Raw genomic sequence first — 21,812 nt, 5'->3', positions numbered from 1 at the left:
GGGATGGGAAGGCCTGGACACCTGGGACTGTGGCCCTAACCCCATTGCGAGCAGCAGCAGGTGTAAGGGAGACAGGACAGGCACAGAGCCTGTAGGGAATGGCTCCTGCCCTTTTCTGACCCAAGCTGGTGGGCATTGCTTGTAGTAGTGGCAGGAAGGTAGCTGCAGTGGTGAGAAGGTGGCCAGTGGGCAAGACCACAGCCAGGGAACTAGGCTTGGGCTCCAGTCCTGTCTGGGCCATTCTAGGTGATGGCTTGGGTAGGGCCCCTTTACCTGCATACTGGCAGTGTGGCTGCAAGGGCCTCAGGCCCTTCAGAAGCCCAGCACCCACCTCTCAACCACCCTCCAAGAGGGGGCATCGGACTCTGCTCACACACCTGGTGGCAGGGAGTTCACTACTTCAGTCGTCAGAAAGTCCTGCCAGAGCCCCCCAGTGCTCCACTCACTGGGCAAATGTGGGAGTCACCTCCTCTTCCAGGGCTCCCAGACACCCCCTCTGGGTGGTTTTCCCATGCTCTGCAGCCAGGGCCTGCCTTTTTCCCATCTGAGCCTCAGTAGGAAGTGAAAAGCGCTGGAACGAGACTGCCTGTGTTTGCCTCTGCTGCTGCTGCTGCTAAGTCGCTTCAGTCGTGTCCGACTCTGTGTGACCCCATAGACGGCAGCCCACCAGGCTTCCCCGTCCCTGGGATTCTCCAGGCAAGAACACTGGAGTGGGTTGCCATTGCCTTCTCCGGTGTTTGCCTCTAGGCCAGGCCAATTGGTGGCCCCTTTTACCTCGGGGGTCTCAGTTACCCCACGAAGACAGGACAGAGTGTATCAGGCTCCCACGCCTCCCAGATGTGTCTCCTGTTCTTACCCCACACTAGGCCGGGCACCCGGGGCTGGGTTCCTTCGGTTCTTGCTCTCCCCATGACCACCTGGAGTTCCTGTCTTCCTGAGTCTGGGGGACACGGAGGGGTCTGACTCTCCTGCCACCCCTGAGTTTTCCCACTCTACCTCTTCGGGTCGTTAGCTCTGATGAGGGCTCGACCTGCTGCTGCAACCATGGAAGCACCAGAAGAACTGAGAAAACAGGAGCCTCCCCCTTAAGGCCCAGATCCTGAAATTCCAAAGCTCCGGTGTTCTGGTTATCTGATTCTGTGTGACAAACCTCTCAAAACTCAGACCTGTCACCACCCAGCACATGAATCTGCAGTGTGCCCTGGGATGGGCCCGGAGGCTCCTCCCTGTTCCATGCACTTCAGCTGGGGCCTCACTCACATGGCCTGCTTGCATTCTATAACCCAAGAGACCTCTCACCTGGGCAGAGTCACTAACTATGAGCGACTGTGACCAACTCCCAGTGCCTGGCATTTGCCTAGTATGCAGTAGATGCTTAATAGCTACTGAATGAATAAATAAATCCTTCCTCTGACACTACGGCTCCAGCCAATTATGACCCCACACACCCCTCCAGTCTTCCTCTCCCAAGCCTAGTGCTCCACTCCCCAACAAGTTCCTCAAAGCACTAGCACTCTCCATCAACATTCATTCAGTTATTCTTTCATTCATGTGACAAATATTTTGTAAGCACCTACGCTGTGTTAGGCATTGTCCTAAGCTTTGAAGGATGCAGTAAGGAATAAACATTGTTTTCTCTGTTTAGAATATTCATTTTCCTCTCCTCCATCTGTTCCTAGCAAACTCCTACTTATCCTTCAAATCCCAACCCCAACATCCCATTCTCTGGGAAGCCTTTTCCCAGACTTCTGCCTCCTCAGCCACTGACATATGGGACATCTCTCTCTCTACTATACCACTCTCAAGCCTTGTGTGACCCATCCCATGACAAGGACCTGGGGTTGGGACTACCCAAAGTGGGGGAAGGTTGGGAGACAGGGCTCTGCAGGGAGAGGTAAGGATGGATGTCGCTGCTGACAGCTCTGTTCAGGAGCATAACTGGGCTTCCGACTCCTGCCGCCTCCCTCAGGCTCATTTTCCAACTCAACAACAGTTTCCACTCAACAACTGTATTCCAGAAAAGAATACAGAGAATTCCAGAAAAACATTTGCTTTATTGACTATGCTAAAGCCTTTGACTGTGTGGATCACAACAAACTGTAGAAAATTCTTCAAGAGATGGCAATACCAGAACACCTTACCTGCCTCCAGAGAAATCTGTATGCAGGTCAAGAAGCAACAGTTAGAACTGGACATGGAACAATGAACTAGTTCCACATTGGGAAAGGAATATGTCAAGGCTGTATATTGTCACTCTGTTTATTTAACTTACGTGCAGAGCACACCATGCAAAATGCTGGGCTGGTGAAGAAGGAAATGGCAACCCACTCCAGTATCCTTGACTGGAAAAGTCCATGGACAGAGGAGCCTGGCGGGCTGCAGTCCATGGGGCTACATGACTGAGCATATGTGCACGAGGGTAGAGGGAGATGGGTTGGTAGCAATAAACTTGTAGAACTAAAAAAAAAAAAAAAAAATGCTGGGCTGGATGAAGCACAAGCTGGAGTTAAGATTGCCAAGAGAAATATCAATAACCTCAGATATGCAGATGACACCAACCTTATGGCAGAAAGCAAAGAGGAACCAAAGAGCCTCTTAATGAATGTGAAAGAGGAGAGTGAAAAAGTTGATTTAAAACTCAACATTCAGAAAACTGAGATCATGGCATCAGTCCCATCACTTCATGGCAAATAGATGGGGAAACACTCATCTCACACGCTAGCAAAGTAATGTCAAAATTCTCTAAGCTACTCTTCAACAGTACGTGAACCAAGAACTTACAGACGTTCAAGCTGGATTTAGAAAAGGCAGAGGAACCAGAGATCAAATTGCCAACATCTGTTGGACCATCAAAAAAGCAAGAGAGTTCCAGAAAAACACCTTCTTCTGCTTTATTGACTACACCAAAGCCTCTGACTGTGTGGATCACAACAAACTGTGGAAAATTCTTCAAGAGATGGGAATACCAGACCACCTGACCTGCCTCCTGAGAAATCTGTATGCAGGTCAAGAAGCAACAGTTAGAACCAGACATGGAAAAATAGACTGGTTCCAAATTGGGAAGGGAGTATGTCAAGTTTGTATATTGTCACTCTGCTTATTTAACTTATATGCAGAGTATATCACGTGAAATGCCAGGCCGGATGAAGCACAAGCTGGAATCAAGATTGCAGGAGAAATATCAATAACCTCAGATACGCAGATGACACCAACCTTATGGCAGAAAGCGAAGAAGAACTAAAGAGCCTCTTGATAAAAGTGAAAGAGGAGAGTGAAAAAGTTGGCTTAAAACTCATTCAGAAAACTAAGATTATGGTGTCCAGTCCCATCACTTCATGGCAAATAGATGGGGAAACAATGGAAACAGTGACAGACTTTATTTTGGGGGGCTGCAATATCACTGCAGCCATGGAATTAAAAGATGCTTGCTCCTTGGAAGAAAAGCTATGACCAACCTAGAAAGTGAAGTGAAAGTTGCTCAGTCATGTCCAACTCTTTGAGACCACATGAACTGTACAGTCCATGGAATTCTCCAGGCCAGAATACTGGAGTGGGTAGCCTTTCCCTTCTCCAGGGGATCTTCCCAACCCAGGGATCGAACCCAGGTCTCCCACGTTGCAGGCAGATTCTTTACCAGCTGAGCCACAAGGGAAGCCCAACCTAAACAGCATATTAAAAAGCAGAGACATTACTTTGCCAACACGGTCTGTCTGGTCAAAGGTATGGTTTTTCCAGTAGTCATGTATAGTTGTGAGAGTTGGACTATAAAGAAAGCTGAGCGCCGAAGAATTGATGCTTTTGAACTGTGGTATTGGAGAAGACTCTTGAGAGCCCCTTGGACAGCAAGGAGATCCATTCAGTCAATTGTAAAGGAAATCAGTCTTGAATATTCATTGGGAGGACTGATGCTGAAGCTGAAACTCTAATCCTTTGGCCACCTGATGCAAAGAACTGACTCACTGGAAAAGACCCTGATGCTTGGAAAGATTGAAGGCGGGAGGAGAAGGGGATGACAGAGGATGAGATGGTTGGATGGTATCACTGACTCAATGGACATGAGTTTGAGTAAGCTCCGGGAGTTGGTAATGGATAGGGAAGTCTGGCCTGCTGCAGTCCATGGGGTCGCAAAGAGTCAAACATGACTGAGCCACTGAACAACAACAACTATATGAGAAAAGGCTGCCAGATGAACCTTTTATTTGCACTGAAATGACCAAGAGCCATGAATCCAAGCTCAGCAGCAGTACAGAGGGCACCTGGGATGGGGGAGAGGACAAATGAAGGGCTAGGACAGGGAGATGGAGCAGATTTGAACATCAGACCCCAGGAGAAGCAAAAGCAGGTTCAGTTTGCCTAGGCTTCTGGTGTGGGGCTACCATGCCGCAGCAGGGGTCAGGGCAGGGTCACAGTGATAGGTGGCAGGAGGGCCCATTGGTCAGTCTTTGGAGGTTCCTCCGGCCATCTGACCCCAGGTTTGCATGCTGTAACTCCATCCCAACTCTCAGTTGGTCTTCTCAGGTTCCTGGGGACTTGGGCTTCTCCACCTCCTGCCTCTTGGTCTCCCCTAAGGTTCTGGCCCGATAGCTCCCCTGGGACCACACAGCCAGCCTTCTGCCAGAGGGGGCCTGGGGGCTGGGTCAGAGTAATGTGATCTCGCTGGGGGGCAGCGTGAGCCGCTTCTCGCGGGCACTGAGCAGGTTCTCCACATGTACGGCCACCACTCGACACAGCTCCAGGCCCTGCAGGACAGACGTGAGTCAGCACTCCCCAGCTCTCCCGTGGCTGGGAGAGAGGTGGAGGCCAGACTCTCCCAGTACTGGGGCCCCACCCTCATCCCCACCTCCTCAGGGCCCCAGGAAAAGCTCTGGCAGCTGGAAAGGAATTCTGAGCTGCAGGTGGGAAGGGGTGAGCCAGGTGGAGACCCATGCATTCACCAGCTCTGCTGCATGTAACCGGGGCCACTTACTGCACCTCCGTCACCCTCAGCGGCCTTGCCCCTGGGGTCTCGGTTTCCCAGGGCCTGCCTCACAGTGGTGAGGATGACATGAGACTTCACGATATGTAAATCCTTCACATTTAAAAACTATTAGCCCTGTCAATAAATGAGCTGCCACGGTTAACACCTGGTACCCACGGCCTAGAATGAACTGGGCCCCAGCCTCAGGGCTCCCGTGGGCAGGGGGAGGGGGATGCTGCAACCAAGCGGAGAAGCCAGAAATGCTGCCTCTTCCTCCTCCTCCTCCATCCAGCCACTTTCTAAGCATCCAGTACACACTGGGTGCTGTACTATGGACACCATGTGGACACACCCCGGCCCTCTTGGGGCTCACGTTCTAATGGGGAGATGGACAACCTGAGAACCAATAATAAAGTGACTTCCAAGCCATATGAAACCTACTGAGGCAGAGAGAGTGAATTATCAGGAGGATCAGGGGAGGCTTCTAGAAGGAGGTGATGTTTGTGCTGAAACTGGAATAAAGGGAGGGAAGAAGCCCTGTGATACAGGGGGAGCGTGTCCCAGGCAGACGGGACAGCGAGTGCAATGGGAGGGTGTTCTGGGGCAGGGAGGGGACAAGGGGTCAGGGGAGCTGAGATCACAGAGGTAAAAAGAGGAGGGGGTAGGGACGAGAAGGACTGCTGGGTTGGGGCCCAAGGGCCTGCGAGGGTTGGAGGAGAGGGCAGAGGCCTATTGGCCTCCAAGAATGACACTGAGGGAGAGAGAAATAGGAGGCTGTCTCGCAGAGCAGCTGTGGAAGCCTTAGGGCAGAGGGGTCCTGGGGGGAGGGCCCGGCCTTGCACCAGTTAAGAGGTCGTCCAGGGGAGGGGGCTCCAGAAAGGGCCCAGAAAGCAACAGATGGGCAGGTCCGAAGAGGTGGGGTCTCTGGGGGAGTCCAGGAAACAGGCTGAGTCCAGGTGAGGCCAGGATCAGGGTGACCTCAGCAGGAACGGGACTGGGGGGGTGGTGGGAAGCAGACTGATCCCCAGTCACAGGCTCCCCAAGGAGCATGGCAGGGGTGGTGGGGGTGGCAAGGGGTCATGCTCTGGCCTTGACCCTCAGGGGCAGGGCTAGGGTGGTGGGAGCCCCTGTCTCGTGCCCTGGAAAGCAGCCCAACTAATGCAGGCCCTGGCTTGGGGTGGGGGAGTTCTGGGCCCATATCTTGAGGGGTGCAGTGGGCTGGCAAGGACAGACAGGTGGGCCGAGCCCCATTCAGCCCCTTCTCTGGACCTCAGCCCCCTCTCCAGCAGGTGAGAACTCTGGTCTGGCCCTACCCTGGGGGCTGTGGGACGTGGACCTGGCTGACATAGAGGACTTGGCTTTTGAGGAGCACCCATGGGTGCTGCAAAGGGAGAAGGCCCAGGACAGGGAAACCCCACTCTCCATCTGTCAAGCCCCGGCCCCACAGTCCACCCTCCAAGCCTTAGCCCAGGTGAACTGCCCATGTCCCTGCCCTCCTAGCAACCTTCTATGGCTCCCTCGGGAGGACGGCCCAGGTTCTCAGCTTTATATTTAAGGACCGTTAGGACCTCCACAGTTTCCCATCGAACACCTTATTCTTCTGCAAACAATCTGGGCCCTCATTTCTAGGATCCCACCATCAAGATGCCTCTCCAAGACCACCTTGAGACCGGCAGGTCTGTGTAGTATGGGCTTAGCTCTGTCCCCTGCGCTGGGCTGGAGGCTCCCCAGAACTTGGCTGGGCCGAGGAAAGCCTAGTGTGCAGAATTCGGGAGTGGGGGGGCTGGGCAACCCCCCAGGGGCCCACCTGCTCCAGCTGCAGCTGCACAGTGTGCTGGGCAGTGACGTCCCCGAGTGCAACCTCCACATAGGGGCAGCTGGAGCCGGCTGTGGGCCGCTGGGTCCGCGTTGACTGGATCTCCTTCAGGGGGAACTTCACCATCAGCTCCTGGGGGAGATGGGGAGCAGACGGGCTTGGGGGTGGGACAGTCTCACCTACTGGTACCCCTGCCCTAAAGGACAGATACGCAGGGGGCACGACACCCCGGTTCAAGTACTCGTCCCCCAGTGACTGGTTGTGTGACCCAGGGCAAGCAGCTTGACCTCTCTGGACCTCAGCGTCTCACCTGTGACATTACTTCAACAATGATGCACACGTGTGCAGCATGCCAGGCACCGCTCTAAATGCTTGAACTCCAGGTAATGCCAGTGTACCCTGACCTTCCCACCCCTTCACACCCACGCCTCTGGCCAGGAGCGTTCTTTCTGGTCCCAGGAGCTAATGCAGAGCTTCCCCGGCTCGCCCCAGGAGAAGCCAGAGTGATAGAGCCAGCGGCCCCTTGTGACAGATGGACACAGCAGACAGACACCCCAGCTTTCCCGCCCACAGAACAGGGTGTCCTCTGAGACTGGTGCTCCCCGCTGGACTGAGTCCCTGTGCCCACAGTGGGAACCTAAATGCTCTCACAGGCCCCACCCTGGCTGTGTCCCCCCGGCTGTGACCTCCTCCTGGTCTCCCTTTCTCGCTCCACTGTTTCTACACAAGCCACTTGCCCTGGAGCCCTCATGTCAAGGTCCAATCCCTGAGGAAGAACTAAGAATGGGGGTAGCAGGTCCCTTTTGGTCTGGACTGCACTGTGTCCCCAAATCCTGACCCACCCCCTCAGAACCTGGAGACAGGTCTTTGAAGAGGGGAGTCAGGCTATGGTGGGCTCCCATCCCACCGGTCCTTATGAGAAAAGGACCTTGGGATTCACAGACCCCAGAGAAAGGGCCATATGAGGGCTCAGCCAGGATGGCCATCTACAAGCAAGGAGGGAGGCCTCAGAGGAAGCCAACCCTGCCAGCACCTTGATCTTGGTCATCTGGCCTCCAGACCCATGGAAATGGTTTCTTGGCTGAGGCTCCAGTAGAGCCACACAGGCTTTTCAGGTCGGTGTGCTTCACCTGTTTCGCCAGGACAACAGCCTGCGTCATCGTACCAGGTGAGGAAGAAGGGGGCAGAGCCTCGCCCAAGGTCACGCAGGTGTGAGCAGTGGAGCTGGACTTCCCTGGGGGGCGGGGCAGGGCGGGCCTGGGCTGAGCCACTCACGTGGGTCTCAGTGCTGAGGAAGTTGAGGCCGTTCTGGTTGACAGCGAGGATGCAGGGAGCTGGCACAGCCGCAGTGCTACAGCTCTGGACCAGGAAGAAGGAGGAGCCGAACATGGGCGAGGCGCTGAGGAGGCCTGGGGGTGGTGGTCAGGCGACCAGGGCTTCTTAGTGCATTAGCCCACCCCTCCCTCCACAGCCCATCCAGCACAGGAGCCCTCAGCCCGGTGCTCCTCCTGCCAGTGCTGCCGCCCACCATGGACTTCCCTCCATCCCCGCTGGGCCCCCCAGCCTAGGTGGGGCCTTGGAAGGCCTTTAGAAACCTGACACCAAGGATGCTTTTGTACAAAGGAAAAGGCCTCCTCCCCACCCTCCTCAGCCAGGCCCCCACGACTCCCTCCCCAGCCTGACTCCTTCTCACCCAGAAACTGGGCACGGGCCTGGTGGGGGCTGAGCGCCTGCACCTGCTCCCGGTGCTGGCCAAGCAGGCAGAGCCACGTCGAGCTGGCCTCGGTGCGGTACAGCTGGGCCGGAATGTACCCCTGGGCCTCCCGCCTGGCAGGCAGGGAAAAGCTGGCTGACCATCAGGGGTTCCACCAAACCTCCTGACGACTGAACGCTGGGGGAATGCGGACGACAGGGTGGGGACAGACGGTGGTACAAGCGGGGCTGGGCACACAGCACGCGCACAGTAATGCGCTCAAGGAGCTGGGCTCCTTGTTTGCTGACAAGGGAATGCAGGCTCTGAGGAGTTCACCAGCTCATCCAAGGTCATACAGTGACCCCACATGGGTTCATCCTTTGTAGCCCCCACCCCCTGGGGAATAGCCCAGGTCAGAGGGGTGAGAAGGGAGCACAGGGTGGGGGAAACATCAGGGCAGCAAAGCAACCCCCAGCAATGGTCAGCAGAGCAAAGCAGTGGGCTCCAGATGGCCCCCAGGACCCTCAGGACATCTGAAAAATACCAACAAGTACCAATCTGGGCTGCACACTGGGGAAGGGAGGGATGTCAGGGGAACCCCTAAAAGACTCTCTGGACTATATCTTTCCTTCTCTGCACTGCTGGGTAAGAGCCTGGCCTCTAGACCCAGACTCCCTAGGTCTGAATCCTGGTTGCCCCAGCCTAGGGAAGCCATATCCCGTCTCTGGGGCTTAGTTTGCTCATCTGCAAGAGGGGACATTAGAGTGCAATTTGGGGCATCTGCTGAGGTGACACGTGCAGATGCCACAGAAAGAGTAAGGACGCCACAGCTGTCACCATCCCGGCCTGGGTGACACCTGTATGTGCTTCCTCCACTTTCCCTTACATCATAGCATCAGAAGGGTGTAAGTGTTGCACCCTTACAGTGGGACAAACCCTGTCCACACATTGCCTTTCTTACAATTATTCACAGCTGCTGCTAAGTCGCTTCAGTCGTGTCCGACTCTGTGCGACCCCATAGATGGCAGCCCACCAGGCTCCTCTGTCCCTGGGATTCTCCAGGCAAGAATACTGGAGTGGGTTGCCATTGCCTTCTCCGGTTATTCACAGCAGGGGCTCTCAAAGTGTGGTCGAGGGGCTGGGAGGGCAAAGTCACTTCCGTAACAATCTGAGCGGTCATCTGCCTCCCCCTCGTTCTCTCACAAGTGCAGGTGCAGAGGCCGCATGACCTGTGCAGTCACAACAGACTGACCGAGAAGCAGGGATGGGCATCCAGCTGTCAGCTATTAAGCCAGATGGTACAGAGATTTGCAAAGGGTAAACCAGTACAGCTGCTCTCACTGGAGCTCTTGGGAAAATACACTTGTGTTTTCATGACTTATTTATATTAACACGTAATGTTACCTTACACTATTTGTATTATAATTATCATATGTCCACATTTATCTTAACATTAATATGTAGTGTCCTTGTTTTTCATTAATAAATCGGCATTTTAAGTTCTTTCTGTTTTCATTTCGAATAGTGTAAATATATCGATAGATACGACCCACAGACACAGAAGCTCTTTGGGGCCCGACTTTCAAGAGGAGAAAGATGAAGAGCGTGGGGACAACTGAGGTCCCATCACTTCAAGAACATCAGTTTAAAGGCCACCGGACACCCCACAATTTAAGGAATCCTCCGCTGCTGGAGATTGTCGATGCCATCACAGTGGACATTCCTGTGGCCAACACTCTCTGCAGGGCCGTGTGTACTTCCTGGGCCACAGTTTGTGTGACCTGAATGCATTTTATCATTCGTTTGCTCTGAGCTATTAATACCAGTTGGAAGTGACCTGTCCTGCTGGGAGACAGGGTCCTAGCTGGACGGGCTGGGCTGAGGGGGGGTGGGCATCTCAGGGGTGGGGCAGGGACGGGTGCGTGCTCACGCGCTGGGCCGGTAGAAGTGGTCCTTGGCCCGGTGCTGCAGCGCAGCCAGCTTGGACACCTGCTGAAGCTGCTGCTCGCTGGGCTGGCCAGCCGGCACGGTGCTGAAAAGGCCCTTCAGGTAGTCAGGCAGCACCTACAGGGGCGGGAAGAATGTAGGTGAGGGGCTGCAGGAGGCCAGGCGCCAGGCACACGACCGGGGAGGTCTGGACACAGATGCTAAGCCGTGCCAGGGTCTCGCTTCTGGGCGGGGGGTAGTGGTCACTTTCCTGGGCTTCGGGGAGCAGTAACAGAAGCACCCAGATGGTGAGCGGGGAGGACCATGGCTTGGAAGCCACAGGAACTGGGGAAGCGCTGGCCCCTGCTCTGTAGAGTGCAGGACCTAGGGGTCGTGTTTCCACAAGTCCCAGGGGTGCTGCTGGCTGGCCCACAGGCACAAGAGCCCAATGACAGGCCTTGGACACAGAATGGCCACAGCTGGGCCCGAAGGGGCCCCAGCTTCTGAGAAGCATGCTGTCTCTACCCAGCGCGTCTGCGAGGGTCCACACACAAGGGAGACCCTGACTTTGTCAGGACCACCACCCTGACTGAGATTACCTAGTCCAAAAGGGGAGTGACAGCACCCTAATGTGAAAGGCCGGGCAAAGCTTCATAGTGGGGGACTTCCCTGCTGGTCTAGTGTTTAAGAATCTGCCTTCCAAGTCAGGAGACACAGGTTCGATCCCTGGTCGGGGAGTTAAGATCCCACATGCCTCATGAGAACCAAGCCTGCAGGCTGAAACTAAGACCCGACATAGTCAAATAAATAAATATTAAAAAACAAAAAACAATGCTACTGAGCACGGGACAGGTGAGGCACTCAGCGCTGGAGAAGAGCAGGAGGAAAGAGGTCAGAACGGCCTGAAAACATGTTGTCTGAGCAGCCTGGCTGGAGGGGCCTGGACCAGCCGCGACACAGGAAGAACGGGCTGGCCTGGGTGACAGAGGCCTGCGAATTAGGAAGTGAGGGTGACACTGACACGCCCACATGGGGACCAGAGGCCTCAGGGCTGGAATCATGAAGGCCTCAGATGCCAAGCCTGGGGGAGCCCAGAGGTTCCGGAGCCTCAGAGCGGCCACACATGCAGACCTGGTTGTAGTGCATGGTCACATAGAGCTCGTTGTCGAATTTGAGCGGCTGGTCCCAGAGCACACGCCGGAACCACAGTGCGTAGCCGCCGTCCACCTGCGCCATCTCCGAGGCCACGTCCAGGATGTAGGCGCGCCGGCTGAGCGGACACACGTGCTGGCCTGCAGGGAGCGGGGGCAGACGTGGCAAGCCCCCTCTCTGCTTGGGGGCACGGCATCCTTGGTGAACAGGATGGGGGGCCCTGATGTGTCGAAGTTGTGCCCCCAGGTGGGAATATCGCCGACTCAAAGCTCAGCTCACCTGGGCCTAGGGAGGTGCCCTGCCCAGGTGCTGCTCAGAGAACACCCAGCCTCTCTCCCCTCTGCAGAGGAGGCTGCACCCGGAGAAGCACAAGAGGCCTCAGGTCCTGTGGGCACCTTTCTGTAGGACCCCTATGGGGAGATCCCTGCTGGGCTCCCGGGGGTGAGGGGAAGATGGGGGTCTGGCACTGAGTGGGTCTCGGCCTCAAGTTTTTATTTCTTGAAGTGACATTTCTGTTCCCTGTCCCACACCTTTGAAAAATTTCACTGAAAAGAGGGGTGTGGCATGATGATAAAGTTCCGGCTCTGACCTTGGGCAAGTCCCTTGGGCTCCGTGGCAGGCTGAGAAACAGCCTGACCTCAAAATGCTCCCCTCCTAATCCCCACCTGCCGTGAACGCACATCTTCATGGAGAGGAGACGTGGAATGTGATTAAGGGTCTTGAGAGGGGAGATAATCACAGGGACCCAAGTGGACCCAGCGTAGTCTTGAGGGGCCTATGAGAAGGAGGCAGGAGGGTCACAGCAAGAGACTGGAAGAGGCTATGCTGTGAGCTTTGTAGATGGAGGAAGGGGCCGTGAGCCAAGGGACTTGGGTGCCTCCAGAAGCTGGAAAAAGGAAGAAACAGGCTCCTAGAGTCTCAGAAGGACTCGGCATTCTGACTTGCAGAACCATAAGGTCATACACATGTGCTATTTGAAGTCACCGAGAGATTTGTTATGGCAGCAACAAGAGACTAACACAGGCTCCCTGGGCCTTGGTTTTCCCATCTGTAAATGGGAAGGACAACACATTTCATTTCATGGGGTCCTGGTGGGATTGTTGATAGGATTAAGTGCTTTCAGCTGTCACCCCTGCTTCGTGAACTCCCTTACTAAGATTATTTTGTTACTGCCTTCTCCACCCCCTGTGTTGTGCTGGACTCAGGCAGGGCTGAGGACGTGTGGTTCAGAGCTGAGCAGCCCGAGAGCCAGCTGGAGTTGGGTGGGACTGACCGGCTGGTGGCAGAAGCTCAGCCATGGCCTAGAGCAGGTGGGCTGCAGGGGGAAAGGGTTTGGCCTCATGGAGAAGGGCCAGGTGAGGCCGAGGTTGGGGCTCTCTCAGCTGCTATGAGGACAGTGGAGGCAGGAAAAAGTATTTGCACGTGTGGGTTACAGGAGCCACATCCTGTTAAGTCCTGCCCTCCCAGAGGGCAGGGCCTACTGAGTACCCTGGGGCGCAGATGGAGGCCTGGGGGAGCCCTGTCTTCTGCCATCTCGTGGCCTGACAGACCAGATGAGCTCACACAGATCGAAGTGGGGTGGCGGGAGGGAGATGCAGGGCTGGGGGTGCTCCGTGCAGAGGCTCCTCCACCCGGGCGGAGGGCTTCCTGAAGGAAGCAGCATCTAATCGGGGCTCACAGTCGGGATGGGGGTTGTGGGCCCAGACTGCCTCATCCTCTGGCTGCTCACCTCGGTTGGTGACAACAAAGATGACATACTCGTCAAAGGCCTCAGGGCGGGTCAGAGCCATCTCAGCGCAAAGCTCTTCCACTACGTCCAGGGCCACCTGTGGATGGGGGAAGTGAGAGGCTGGACCAGCCAGGTGACCTCTGCCCTGAGCCTGCCCTGGCACCACTGCAGAGGCAAGGCTCCCCGGGGCCTGGGCCAGCCCCACACAGGAACTCCAGCTTCTGGAGTTGTGGGTCCTGAGTTGGCCCATCTCTCATTTGCAGACTGACTCTGAGCTGAAGGTCACCCACCTCCCCTAGGCTTGGGCGTGGGCTGCAACAGAGAGCTAAGTCCTGCCTCATGGGGGAGGTAGGGGGTGGCTCAGCACCCTTGGGGTCCCACCCCCCAGACACCCCCTCACTCACAGTGCATGTCTTGATCTTAAGGTGGCGCTCCAGGCCCCCAGGGAGAAGAAAGAGCTGCCTCTTGGAACTGCGGCCAGCCTGGGGGAGGGTGCAGAGAGAGGAGAGGCTGGGATCTCACCAGGGTCTCACCTAGCCCCAGTCCCCTCCATGGGCATGCCTGGGCCGGGACAGGGGTCTCTGGGTAGGCCGTCCCCCTCCCCAAGTCCCACCTACGCTCACCAACATGGCTCGCAGCTCCATGCTGCCCGGGAGCTCCAGGCGGCCGCCAAAGCGCAGCGTCTTTTTCAGGTTCTGCTCACAGGCCTTGGCGATCCCTGCAGAGACAGGAATCAGAGGGGCCGGGGCACGGCAGAAGAGCTCCTCTGACCCCAGCCCCAAGCCCCCTGTGGGGGGTGCTGCTCTCCCTCCAGAGGCCACAGAGACCATTCAGAGGGCAGTGACTGACCCAAGGTTAAGAGCCAGAGTACAAGAGCTGGATTCGAACCCACGTCCCATCGGAGGCCTGCACGCCTCGGTTATCCATGAGTCCCCAGAGACAGCTGGTGCTGGGGGCTCGTCCCCGGCGGCTGTGCCGAGTCCCCATGCAAGAGATCCCATCATCTGCTTCTCCATTTCTCTGGTTAAGCAGTGCCCTCGCCCCGCTCTGGGGAGGGGCCAAGTCAAGAGTTTGGGGGCACATTCAACCCCCTTCCCTGGAGCTGATGCAGAGGTGTTTGTTGATTGACTCAAAGAGGAGGCTTCAGAGGCAGAGAGGGTGAGGTCTCATATTTCCTCCATGGCGCCACAGTAACCACAGGGGCCCTGACCTCTCTCCTAGGGGGACCCAGGGGTTCCTCTGGAAGCTAGACTTTGGGTGAGGCTGAGGAGCAGCCCCTTTCCTCTAAATTCCATGGAGAAAAGGCCAAGACCCTGCCACCAGCCTTGGCGCCCTCTCAAGACCCTTGTTGATTCTGAAAGACCAGAGAAAGGGCCATGCCGCCTCCTCCTCCTCTTCCACATGCCACACATCATCTCCGGTCTTTATGCTTGCTACTCAGCTCATCTAGAAATCCCTCCTCTGTGCTCACTACCCACAGCAACACTTCTTCCGGGAAGCCATCCCTGATATGCCATCCTCCCCGTCATATCAGACAACCCATGGCATCAGCCCCTGTGGGACCTCTGCCAACATTTGGGGACAGGATTGATATTAATAAGCACTGCCTGGGCAAGAAGGGCTAGGCCCTCCTGCTGGCTGCCCAGCCAGTCGTCGTATGGTGCAGACACGCCCCTGGCCCTGGGTCCCCACTTGCTCGCCCCTCACCCTGGAAGGGCAGGCCCGGGGTCCGGCTCACGTCTTGGAGGAAGTGGGTGAGGTGCGGCTGGAGGACCTCAGAGCAGCTGTGGTAGGCGGCCACGATGTACAGCAGCCTCCAGCCTCGCTGGCAGCTGTCCCTGCGAGCACACACGGGCTCCATCGCAGTGGCCACTGCTCTGCAGCCACACCAGGAGTCTCCCCACCCGCCAGGCTCGTCTCCTGAGGATGCCACCTGCCCCTGCCCAGTGAGAGCAGGGCCGGTGGGCACAGAGTCACACCAAAGGTGCATTCTGTTGGGAATTCTGGGTGGGAGGGAGGGTGGGAGGGAAGGGAGGGGGTGAAACCCCTGACATACCCAATGTGCACAGAGAACAAGTCTTCCGGGGGGGGGCATCTGTTTGGGCAATGGTCCCTGAAGGGGGGCCAGGGACCCTGTGCAGAGCTGGTGGTAAGTAAGACTGGGTGGGAGGGGCAGGAGGACGCGCTGAGTGGTTCTGAAATTCGTGGGGGACACGAGCAGGTGGACAGGAGGGTGGCCCAGTGCTAACAAGAGCAGTACAAGCTTTGGGCCCCGCCATGTGCTAGTCATGTGCGAGACACGGACGCTTACCTTTATGCTGCCCTGGCTCCAGGGTTTCACTTGTGGGAACCTCTGGTGTCCGGGGGCAGCACTTGGGCTTCCTTTGGGAAACCAACCACCCCTCCCCAGGTCCCTGTGGGTATGAGAGCCAGGGGACTTCCCAGATGGCTCTAGTGGTAAATAACCCGCCTGCCAGTACAATAGACATGAGTCACAGGTTCAATCCCTGGGTCGGAAGATCCCCTGGAGGAGGGCATGGCAACCCACTCCAGTATTCTTGCCTGGAAAATTCCATGGACAGAGGAGCCTGGCAGGCTATACATACAGTCCATGGGGTCACAAAGAGTCAGACACGACTGACGTGACTTTAGCATGCACATATGTACCCATGAGAGCCGGGACTGGCCAGTTAGAACCCTGAAGCCCCTGGCTAAAGTGACTGGTTCATGTCAATGGACATGAACTTGGGCAAACCCTGGGAGATGGTGAAGGACAGGGAAGCCTGACATGCTGCAGTCCATGGGGTTGCAAAGAGTCAGACATGACTTGGCAATTGAACAACAATAAAAAATGGGAGCCAGGCTTGGCCAATTAGAGTTCATCCTCCCTCTGGCTGTGGTGATTGGTCTAGGAACAGGCACATGACCCAGGTCTAGCCAATCAGAGCTCTGTATCCTCCAGCCACTGTGGTTGGCTCAGGGATGCCCATGGGACCAAGACAGGCCAATAAGACTGGATTTGGGGATTTTTGCTACAAATATTGAATCAGCCTTTCTTTGCCTGGGATTGATTGCTGAGCTGGGGAATGCCACCCCCCCAGAGCTATCATCTTGCCAGTCTATAAGATATATTGCTTGGAAGTAGTATTAACACATAGAAAAGCAGGTCCAGGGTACAGAGAAAGACTGCTTCCTGATGACACCCAGATCCAGCTATGCCTGAAGTCCTCTGTTAGACTTTTCAGTTACCTGAACCCTCTTTTGCTTAAACCCGACTGAACTGGGTTCCTGTCACTTGCAACCAAGAACCTGGACTCACCCATTATCAGTGCATTTGACAGATGAGGAGACTGAAACTCAGAGACCAGAAAGGGCTTGTCCCAAACCAAGCAATTTCAAACATATGTGTCTGTCTCTGGCGTGAGGGGAGGACGAGGCGAGGAGAGAGTCGGGAGGGCAGAGGCTGGGAGATGGGAGGCTGACCTGGCCCCTCCAGAGCAGGAAATGGTGGGGAGGGGAGGACACTCACTGCTTGGTGCTGGTGTTGTCTGTGATCTGCTTCACGACCTGGCAGTAACACTCGTCCCGCATGACCTCATGGTCCCTGCACAGCTGTGGGAGGGCGGGCCAGGTCACAGGTCACATGCCCACAGGAACACAGTGGGCTCCTGAAGACAGGCCTGGTGTCCCCTCCCCAGAACCCTCCCCACCAGCGGGATGCACTCCTCGTTGGGCCACATGGTTCCCACCCCAAAGGCTGCAGCCCCGGCTGACAGATGGGCAGGCAAGGGAGCTCCTGTAGGGGCTGGACTGACCTTCAGGAGGGTGCACAGCACGTCCAGTTCACTCTGGCCCTTCAGCGGGGCATCCCCCATGAATCGCATCACAGCTGGAGGAAACACTGTCCCACTCAGCCACCGGCCTCCCAGCTGCCCGCCCATCAGGAACCCTGGGTTGGACCCCTCCCCCAGAGGCTATGGCTAGGGCAGGTAGGGGGAAGGGGGCTCCTCCTCTCCTCCCACATCTGAGGGAAGGGGTGGTGGTCACCAGGGGTCACAGTGCGGCATCCCTCCTTGCCCAGGGCCCTGGCCGCTGTCCCATCCCCATACCTAGAAACATGTCTGTGGCCATCTTGTTGAGGCTGCTGTCACTGAGCTCAATGAGAGAGTCCTGGAGCGGGGTCTGTGGGGAGAGGAATTGGGTCATGGTGGGAGGAAAGGAGAGGGGAGGAGAGGGGGAGGGGAGGAAAGGGGAGGGGGAGGGTCCTATCTTAACAACAGAAGGGTCCACACCACAGAAGGCGGCGGGTGGACCCTTGAGAAGATGAGACACTTCCTTTCGGAGGAACCCAGGCCTTCGGGGGGTACCCAGTGGCGGGGGTCCCACTGAGGACAAGGCTGTTTGGCCCATGGACCTGGGATGCACTCTTGTATGGCCATTTCAGAGGGACCTGGGGCTGGGCACCTTCGTAAAGCAAAGCATGTCCTCCAAGGTTCTGGACTCCCGACCCTCCTTGGATTTCAGCCTGAGGCCATCCCTGCAAGGGGAAGTGGATGCTACTGATCAGTCTTGCCTCTGAGACAGCCTCTCCCACACGAAGTGTGCTGGACCCAGCGTCAGCCCACCTGGCAGCAAGGCCCCTGAGGCAGAGGCTGCAGACAAGCCTGCCTCCCGGGGTTTCTCATTCCCTCCCAGATCTGAGGTCTCCTGCTTGGGGGCCTGGGAAAAGCCCCACCCCAGAAGGGCACTCCTCAGGGCGGGCCACCACTCACTGGGGTCTCCTCTGAGGGTCTCGGAAGTACTTCTGGGCAAACTCAAGCATTGTGTATGGTGGAAGAGACAGGCCATCCTCCCCACGGTCCATGGAGCCAGTTCTGACTGGGGGGCCCTGCAAGAAGGCTGTCTGCTACTCCCACTGGTCAGAGCCCGCCCAACGCCAGCCCAGGCTGACTGTGCACAGACCCTCTCCACCTGCCCCCACCCACCTTGCCCCATGTGGCCTCACTGCTTCCCCGGTGGCCTGGTCCAGCTGACCTTATCCCTCCCCCCTTTATCTCCCTCCACCCTAGCGAGCTCTGTGCCACCACAGGACCCAACCTGGTCCACTCACCAGGCCCTGCCCCGTCGAAAGTGGATTCACCATCTGGCCGCCCCAGGCTGGTCCTGCCCCACTGGCCTGGTCACTTAACTCTTCCACTGACCCCATCCACCCTATCTGACTGGCCACACCTCCAGCCACCTCCGGTCACATCTGGCGGCTCACATCCCTCGGATCACATGTCTGGCTGGCCCTACCAGGCTGCCCAGTCCCAGGATGGCCTGCCCTTGGTTGACCCCACTCCCCTCCACCTCGACAGTCAGGCCGACCCCACTGTTGTGTCTGCTCCTCTGACCAGCGCCGCGTTCTCACCTCCCTCCTGCGGCCCACCTCCCGTGCAGCGGCAGTGGAGGCCACGGCGGCGGCCACGGCGGCAGCGCGGCCCCGGCCTGGCTCGGCAGGCAGCTGTAGGAAGTCAGGGGCAGCCGCGGGCTGCACCAGGTCAGAAGGGAAGCGGCCCACGCGGCCGTGGATGGTCCCAAACCGCCAGCCTAGGGGCGGATAGGGTCTGAGCAGTGAGAGGGTCTCATCTGGGGAACAGGGGGTACAGAGCCAGGGAGGGAAGTATGCCATGGGGCCAGTTACGGAGGAGGACAGAAGGACACTGGCTCTGGGAAGGGGAGGCGGCCCCTCAGTGGCGGGCTGGAGTGGGGGTCTGCAGAGAGGAGAACGCAGCGTCTGTGGACCTTTGGGCCACGACACAGAGGCAGTAATGTCCACGGAAACCCGTCAGCCCGAAGTGTGGACAGGGGCTGGGCTGCATGGCCGTCTTAACAGCTACAACCCGGCGAGACCCTTGGGGACCTCAGGACCCGCATCGCGCATCTGCTCTGTTTGGGGTTTCCAGGTCTGGCAGCTTGGGCAGCTGAACGGGGGTCCCAGGGTACCCACCGAAGTCAGGGCCCCGGCACCGCAACTCCTCCAGGTACACCACCTTCTTGCCGACCACACAGCCCGCACTGTAGCCTGCAAGCCGGGCCCGTGTCAGTACCCGCCGGGGAGGCCCCCGCCCCGCCACCCCGTGCTCACATCCCATCCCACTCTGGCGCTGACCCAGTCGAGGCGGCTCCAGGGGCTGCAGGTGGATGATGTCGCCCTTGTGGAAGGCCAGCAGCGCAGGGTCCTCAGGCAGGAAGTTCCTCACAGCGACCACGTAGTCCGAGTCCTGCATCAGCCAGGGGCTGGGTGATTGCTGTGGGCCCATGCCCTCCTCCCAGAGGCCAGGGCCCATACCCCCACCCCGCACACAGGCTATAAGAGCACAGTCACAGGCCTGACCCACCCCTACCCCTCCCACAGCCTCAGCGCTGAGGCCAGGTGCCAGGCCTGGGGACTGCCCGGTCTGGAGGAAGCGTGGGGCTGGATGTGGTCACGGGGCGGTCAGTGATGGGCAGTGCAGCCCCTGCAGGAGGGAAGGAACGCGGCTGCTGCGGAGTCCAGAGGCCTAAGTGAAGGACCCTGGAGAGGCCGGCAGCAGGGGCACAGGCCCCAGGTTGGAAGGCAGAGCTCGAGCAAGAGCCTGCAGACACAGTCGCAGACACACAGGTGTATCCACGCCTCCCAGGCGGGTGTGGCTGGTACATTTGGGCCCTCAGCCTGCTGCAGGCATCTGCAGGAGGGCCCTGACCTTCTTCAGCTCCAGGATGAAGTCATCCACCAGGGTCTTGACCTGGTGAGCTCGGGCTGAGAAGAGAATGACCTTCTCACTGGCTAAGTTGAACTCCAGCATGTTCTGGGAGGGGATGGTCACAAACAGGATGTCCGCAAAGCTGGAGGAGGAGGAGGTGGCATGAGGCAGGACACCACGGCCAGAGGGACGCCCCCCCCCCCACAGTCTGCATCTCTGGCCCCTGCCTGCCTCCCCTCCCCTCCTGCCCGCGGCTCCAGCACCCTGCCCATCACTCTGTGAACCCACAACCTCCCAGCACCCCCACACTTTGTCTTTTATTTATTTTTCTGCCTCTTGATCTGGGTAAAACCCCCCAAGATTTTACCCACAAATCTCTTTCACTAAGCAAATGCTCAGTCTCTGGAAGGAAGGAGCCTGCACCTCACTGATGCCTGAGACTCCCCGTGCTGTGGCATAAGGGACTGTGGGCTGCTGGGAGGGAGGGGTCACAGGATGCAGGAAGGTTTCACACTCAAGCATCTGCACTTGGCTGTTCACATACGGTAGTCCTGCCCTCAGTAGGTTCTGGGGTGGGACTTCGGGGGTATCCAAGCTGGGGATGGGGTATTGGCTCCCAGCTCACCACTGCCTGGCTGTGTGACCTAAGACAAGCAACCTCTCTCTCTGAGCCTGTTTCCTTGATTAAAGGGTTTGGCATAGAACCAGGCACTTGGTAGGTACAGTCATCCCTTGGTATCTGTGGGGGACTGGCTCCAGGACCCTTGGAGGGCAACCAAATCCATGGGTGCTCAAGTCCCTCCCATAAGATGACCTGGTATTTACATATAACCTACACACATTCCATTTAGATTACTCTTAACACTTGAAGTGAAGTGAAAGTCTCTCAGTCGTGTCCGACTCTTTGTGACCCCATGGACTCTAGTCCATGGAATTCTCCAGGCCGGAATACTGGAGTGGGTAGCCGTTCCCTTCTCCAGGGGATCTTCCCAACTCAGGGATCAAATCCAGATCTCCCACACTGCAGGCAGATTCTTTACCAGCTGAGCCACAGGGGAAGCCCAAGAATACTGGGGTGGGTAGCCTATCCTTCTCCAGGGGATCTCCCCAACCCAGAAATCAAACCAGGGTTTCCTGCATTGCAGGTGGGTTCTTTACCAACTGAGCTATCAGGGAATTCAATGTAAACGCTGTATAGATAGTTATAAAAGCAAGATAGATATTATGGGAATAGTTGCCAGTGAGTGAAAAATTTGTTTGGCTTTTTGGAACTTTCTGGAATTTTTTTTTCTGAGTATTTCCCATCCACCATTGGTTGAATCCGCATATGTGAAGCCTGTGAACACAGAGAGCTGACTGTACTCAGCCGCCGGCCATTGAGCGAGTTGGTATGTGGAGGAAGTGCTGGTGTCAGCCCACGCCCCGCCCACACCCTGCGTCAACCCTCCCCCCGGCCTGCTGCTCACCTGTAGGTGCGCAGGACCTGCAGCTGCCCACTCGCCTCGTGGCTGCCCTTGACCACACGCAGGAGCTTGATGCCCGTGTGGGACACAGCCAGCATCTGCACCCCGGTGCCCACGCTGCCCTGGGGAGGGGACAAGGGGCACGTGAGGGTCTTACAGGCTCATTCCCGGAGCCCCTGGGCAGGCAGAGGGTGGGCAGGGGGACGGGCAGGGGGATCTTACCGTGGCAGGAAAGAGGCGGGAGAAGTAGACCTCCCAGCTGTCCCGGGCAGTGCTGACCACGGCCCGCTTCACGCTCTCTGTCACCAGGGGCCGCTGTGTGTCCAGCTGGTTCTGGGCTAAGGGACACGG

At 57.2% G+C, this 21,812-nt stretch overlaps 1 protein-coding gene across 1 annotated transcript in view; it reads right to left on the bottom strand.

Annotated features, from left to right (window-relative positions):
* Window positions 1-4,209: 4,209 nt before the first annotated feature.
* The window catches only part of MYO15A (myosin XVA), a 46,557-nt gene continuing 28,954 nt past the window's right edge, over window positions 4,210-21,812 (bottom strand). Inside the window, exons 45-65 of the mRNA XM_065909675.1 lie at window positions 21,684-21,799; window positions 21,465-21,583; window positions 19,999-20,140; window positions 19,425-19,536; window positions 19,263-19,337; window positions 18,684-18,862; window positions 18,046-18,161; window positions 17,738-17,810; window positions 17,383-17,455; window positions 17,089-17,162; window positions 16,803-16,885; window positions 14,981-15,111; window positions 13,897-13,991; window positions 13,678-13,755; window positions 13,274-13,370; window positions 11,524-11,684; window positions 10,397-10,530; window positions 8,467-8,600; window positions 8,049-8,182; window positions 6,765-6,905; window positions 4,210-4,739 (exon numbers count right to left, since the gene is read on the bottom strand). Of these exons, the coding sequence (XP_065765747.1) occupies window positions 4,638-4,739; window positions 6,765-6,905; window positions 8,049-8,182; window positions 8,467-8,600; window positions 10,397-10,530; window positions 11,524-11,684; window positions 13,274-13,370; window positions 13,678-13,755; window positions 13,897-13,991; window positions 14,981-15,111; window positions 16,803-16,885; window positions 17,089-17,162; window positions 17,383-17,455; window positions 17,738-17,810; window positions 18,046-18,161; window positions 18,684-18,862; window positions 19,263-19,337; window positions 19,425-19,536; window positions 19,999-20,140; window positions 21,465-21,583; window positions 21,684-21,799 (2,369 nt within the window). The 3' untranslated portion in view covers window positions 4,210-4,637. The remainder of the gene's footprint in view (window positions 4,740-6,764; window positions 6,906-8,048; window positions 8,183-8,466; window positions 8,601-10,396; window positions 10,531-11,523; window positions 11,685-13,273; window positions 13,371-13,677; window positions 13,756-13,896; window positions 13,992-14,980; window positions 15,112-16,802; window positions 16,886-17,088; window positions 17,163-17,382; window positions 17,456-17,737; window positions 17,811-18,045; window positions 18,162-18,683; window positions 18,863-19,262; window positions 19,338-19,424; window positions 19,537-19,998; window positions 20,141-21,464; window positions 21,584-21,683; window positions 21,800-21,812) is intronic.

The sequence above is a fragment of the Muntiacus reevesi genome, chromosome 18, assembly GCF_963930625.1.
Source record: "Muntiacus reevesi chromosome 18, mMunRee1.1, whole genome shotgun sequence".
NCBI classification, from domain to species: Eukaryota; Metazoa; Chordata; class Mammalia; order Artiodactyla; family Cervidae; genus Muntiacus; species Muntiacus reevesi.
Note: the sequence above shows the minus strand (reverse complement) of the source record. Positions and strands in the feature narration are given on the sequence as shown.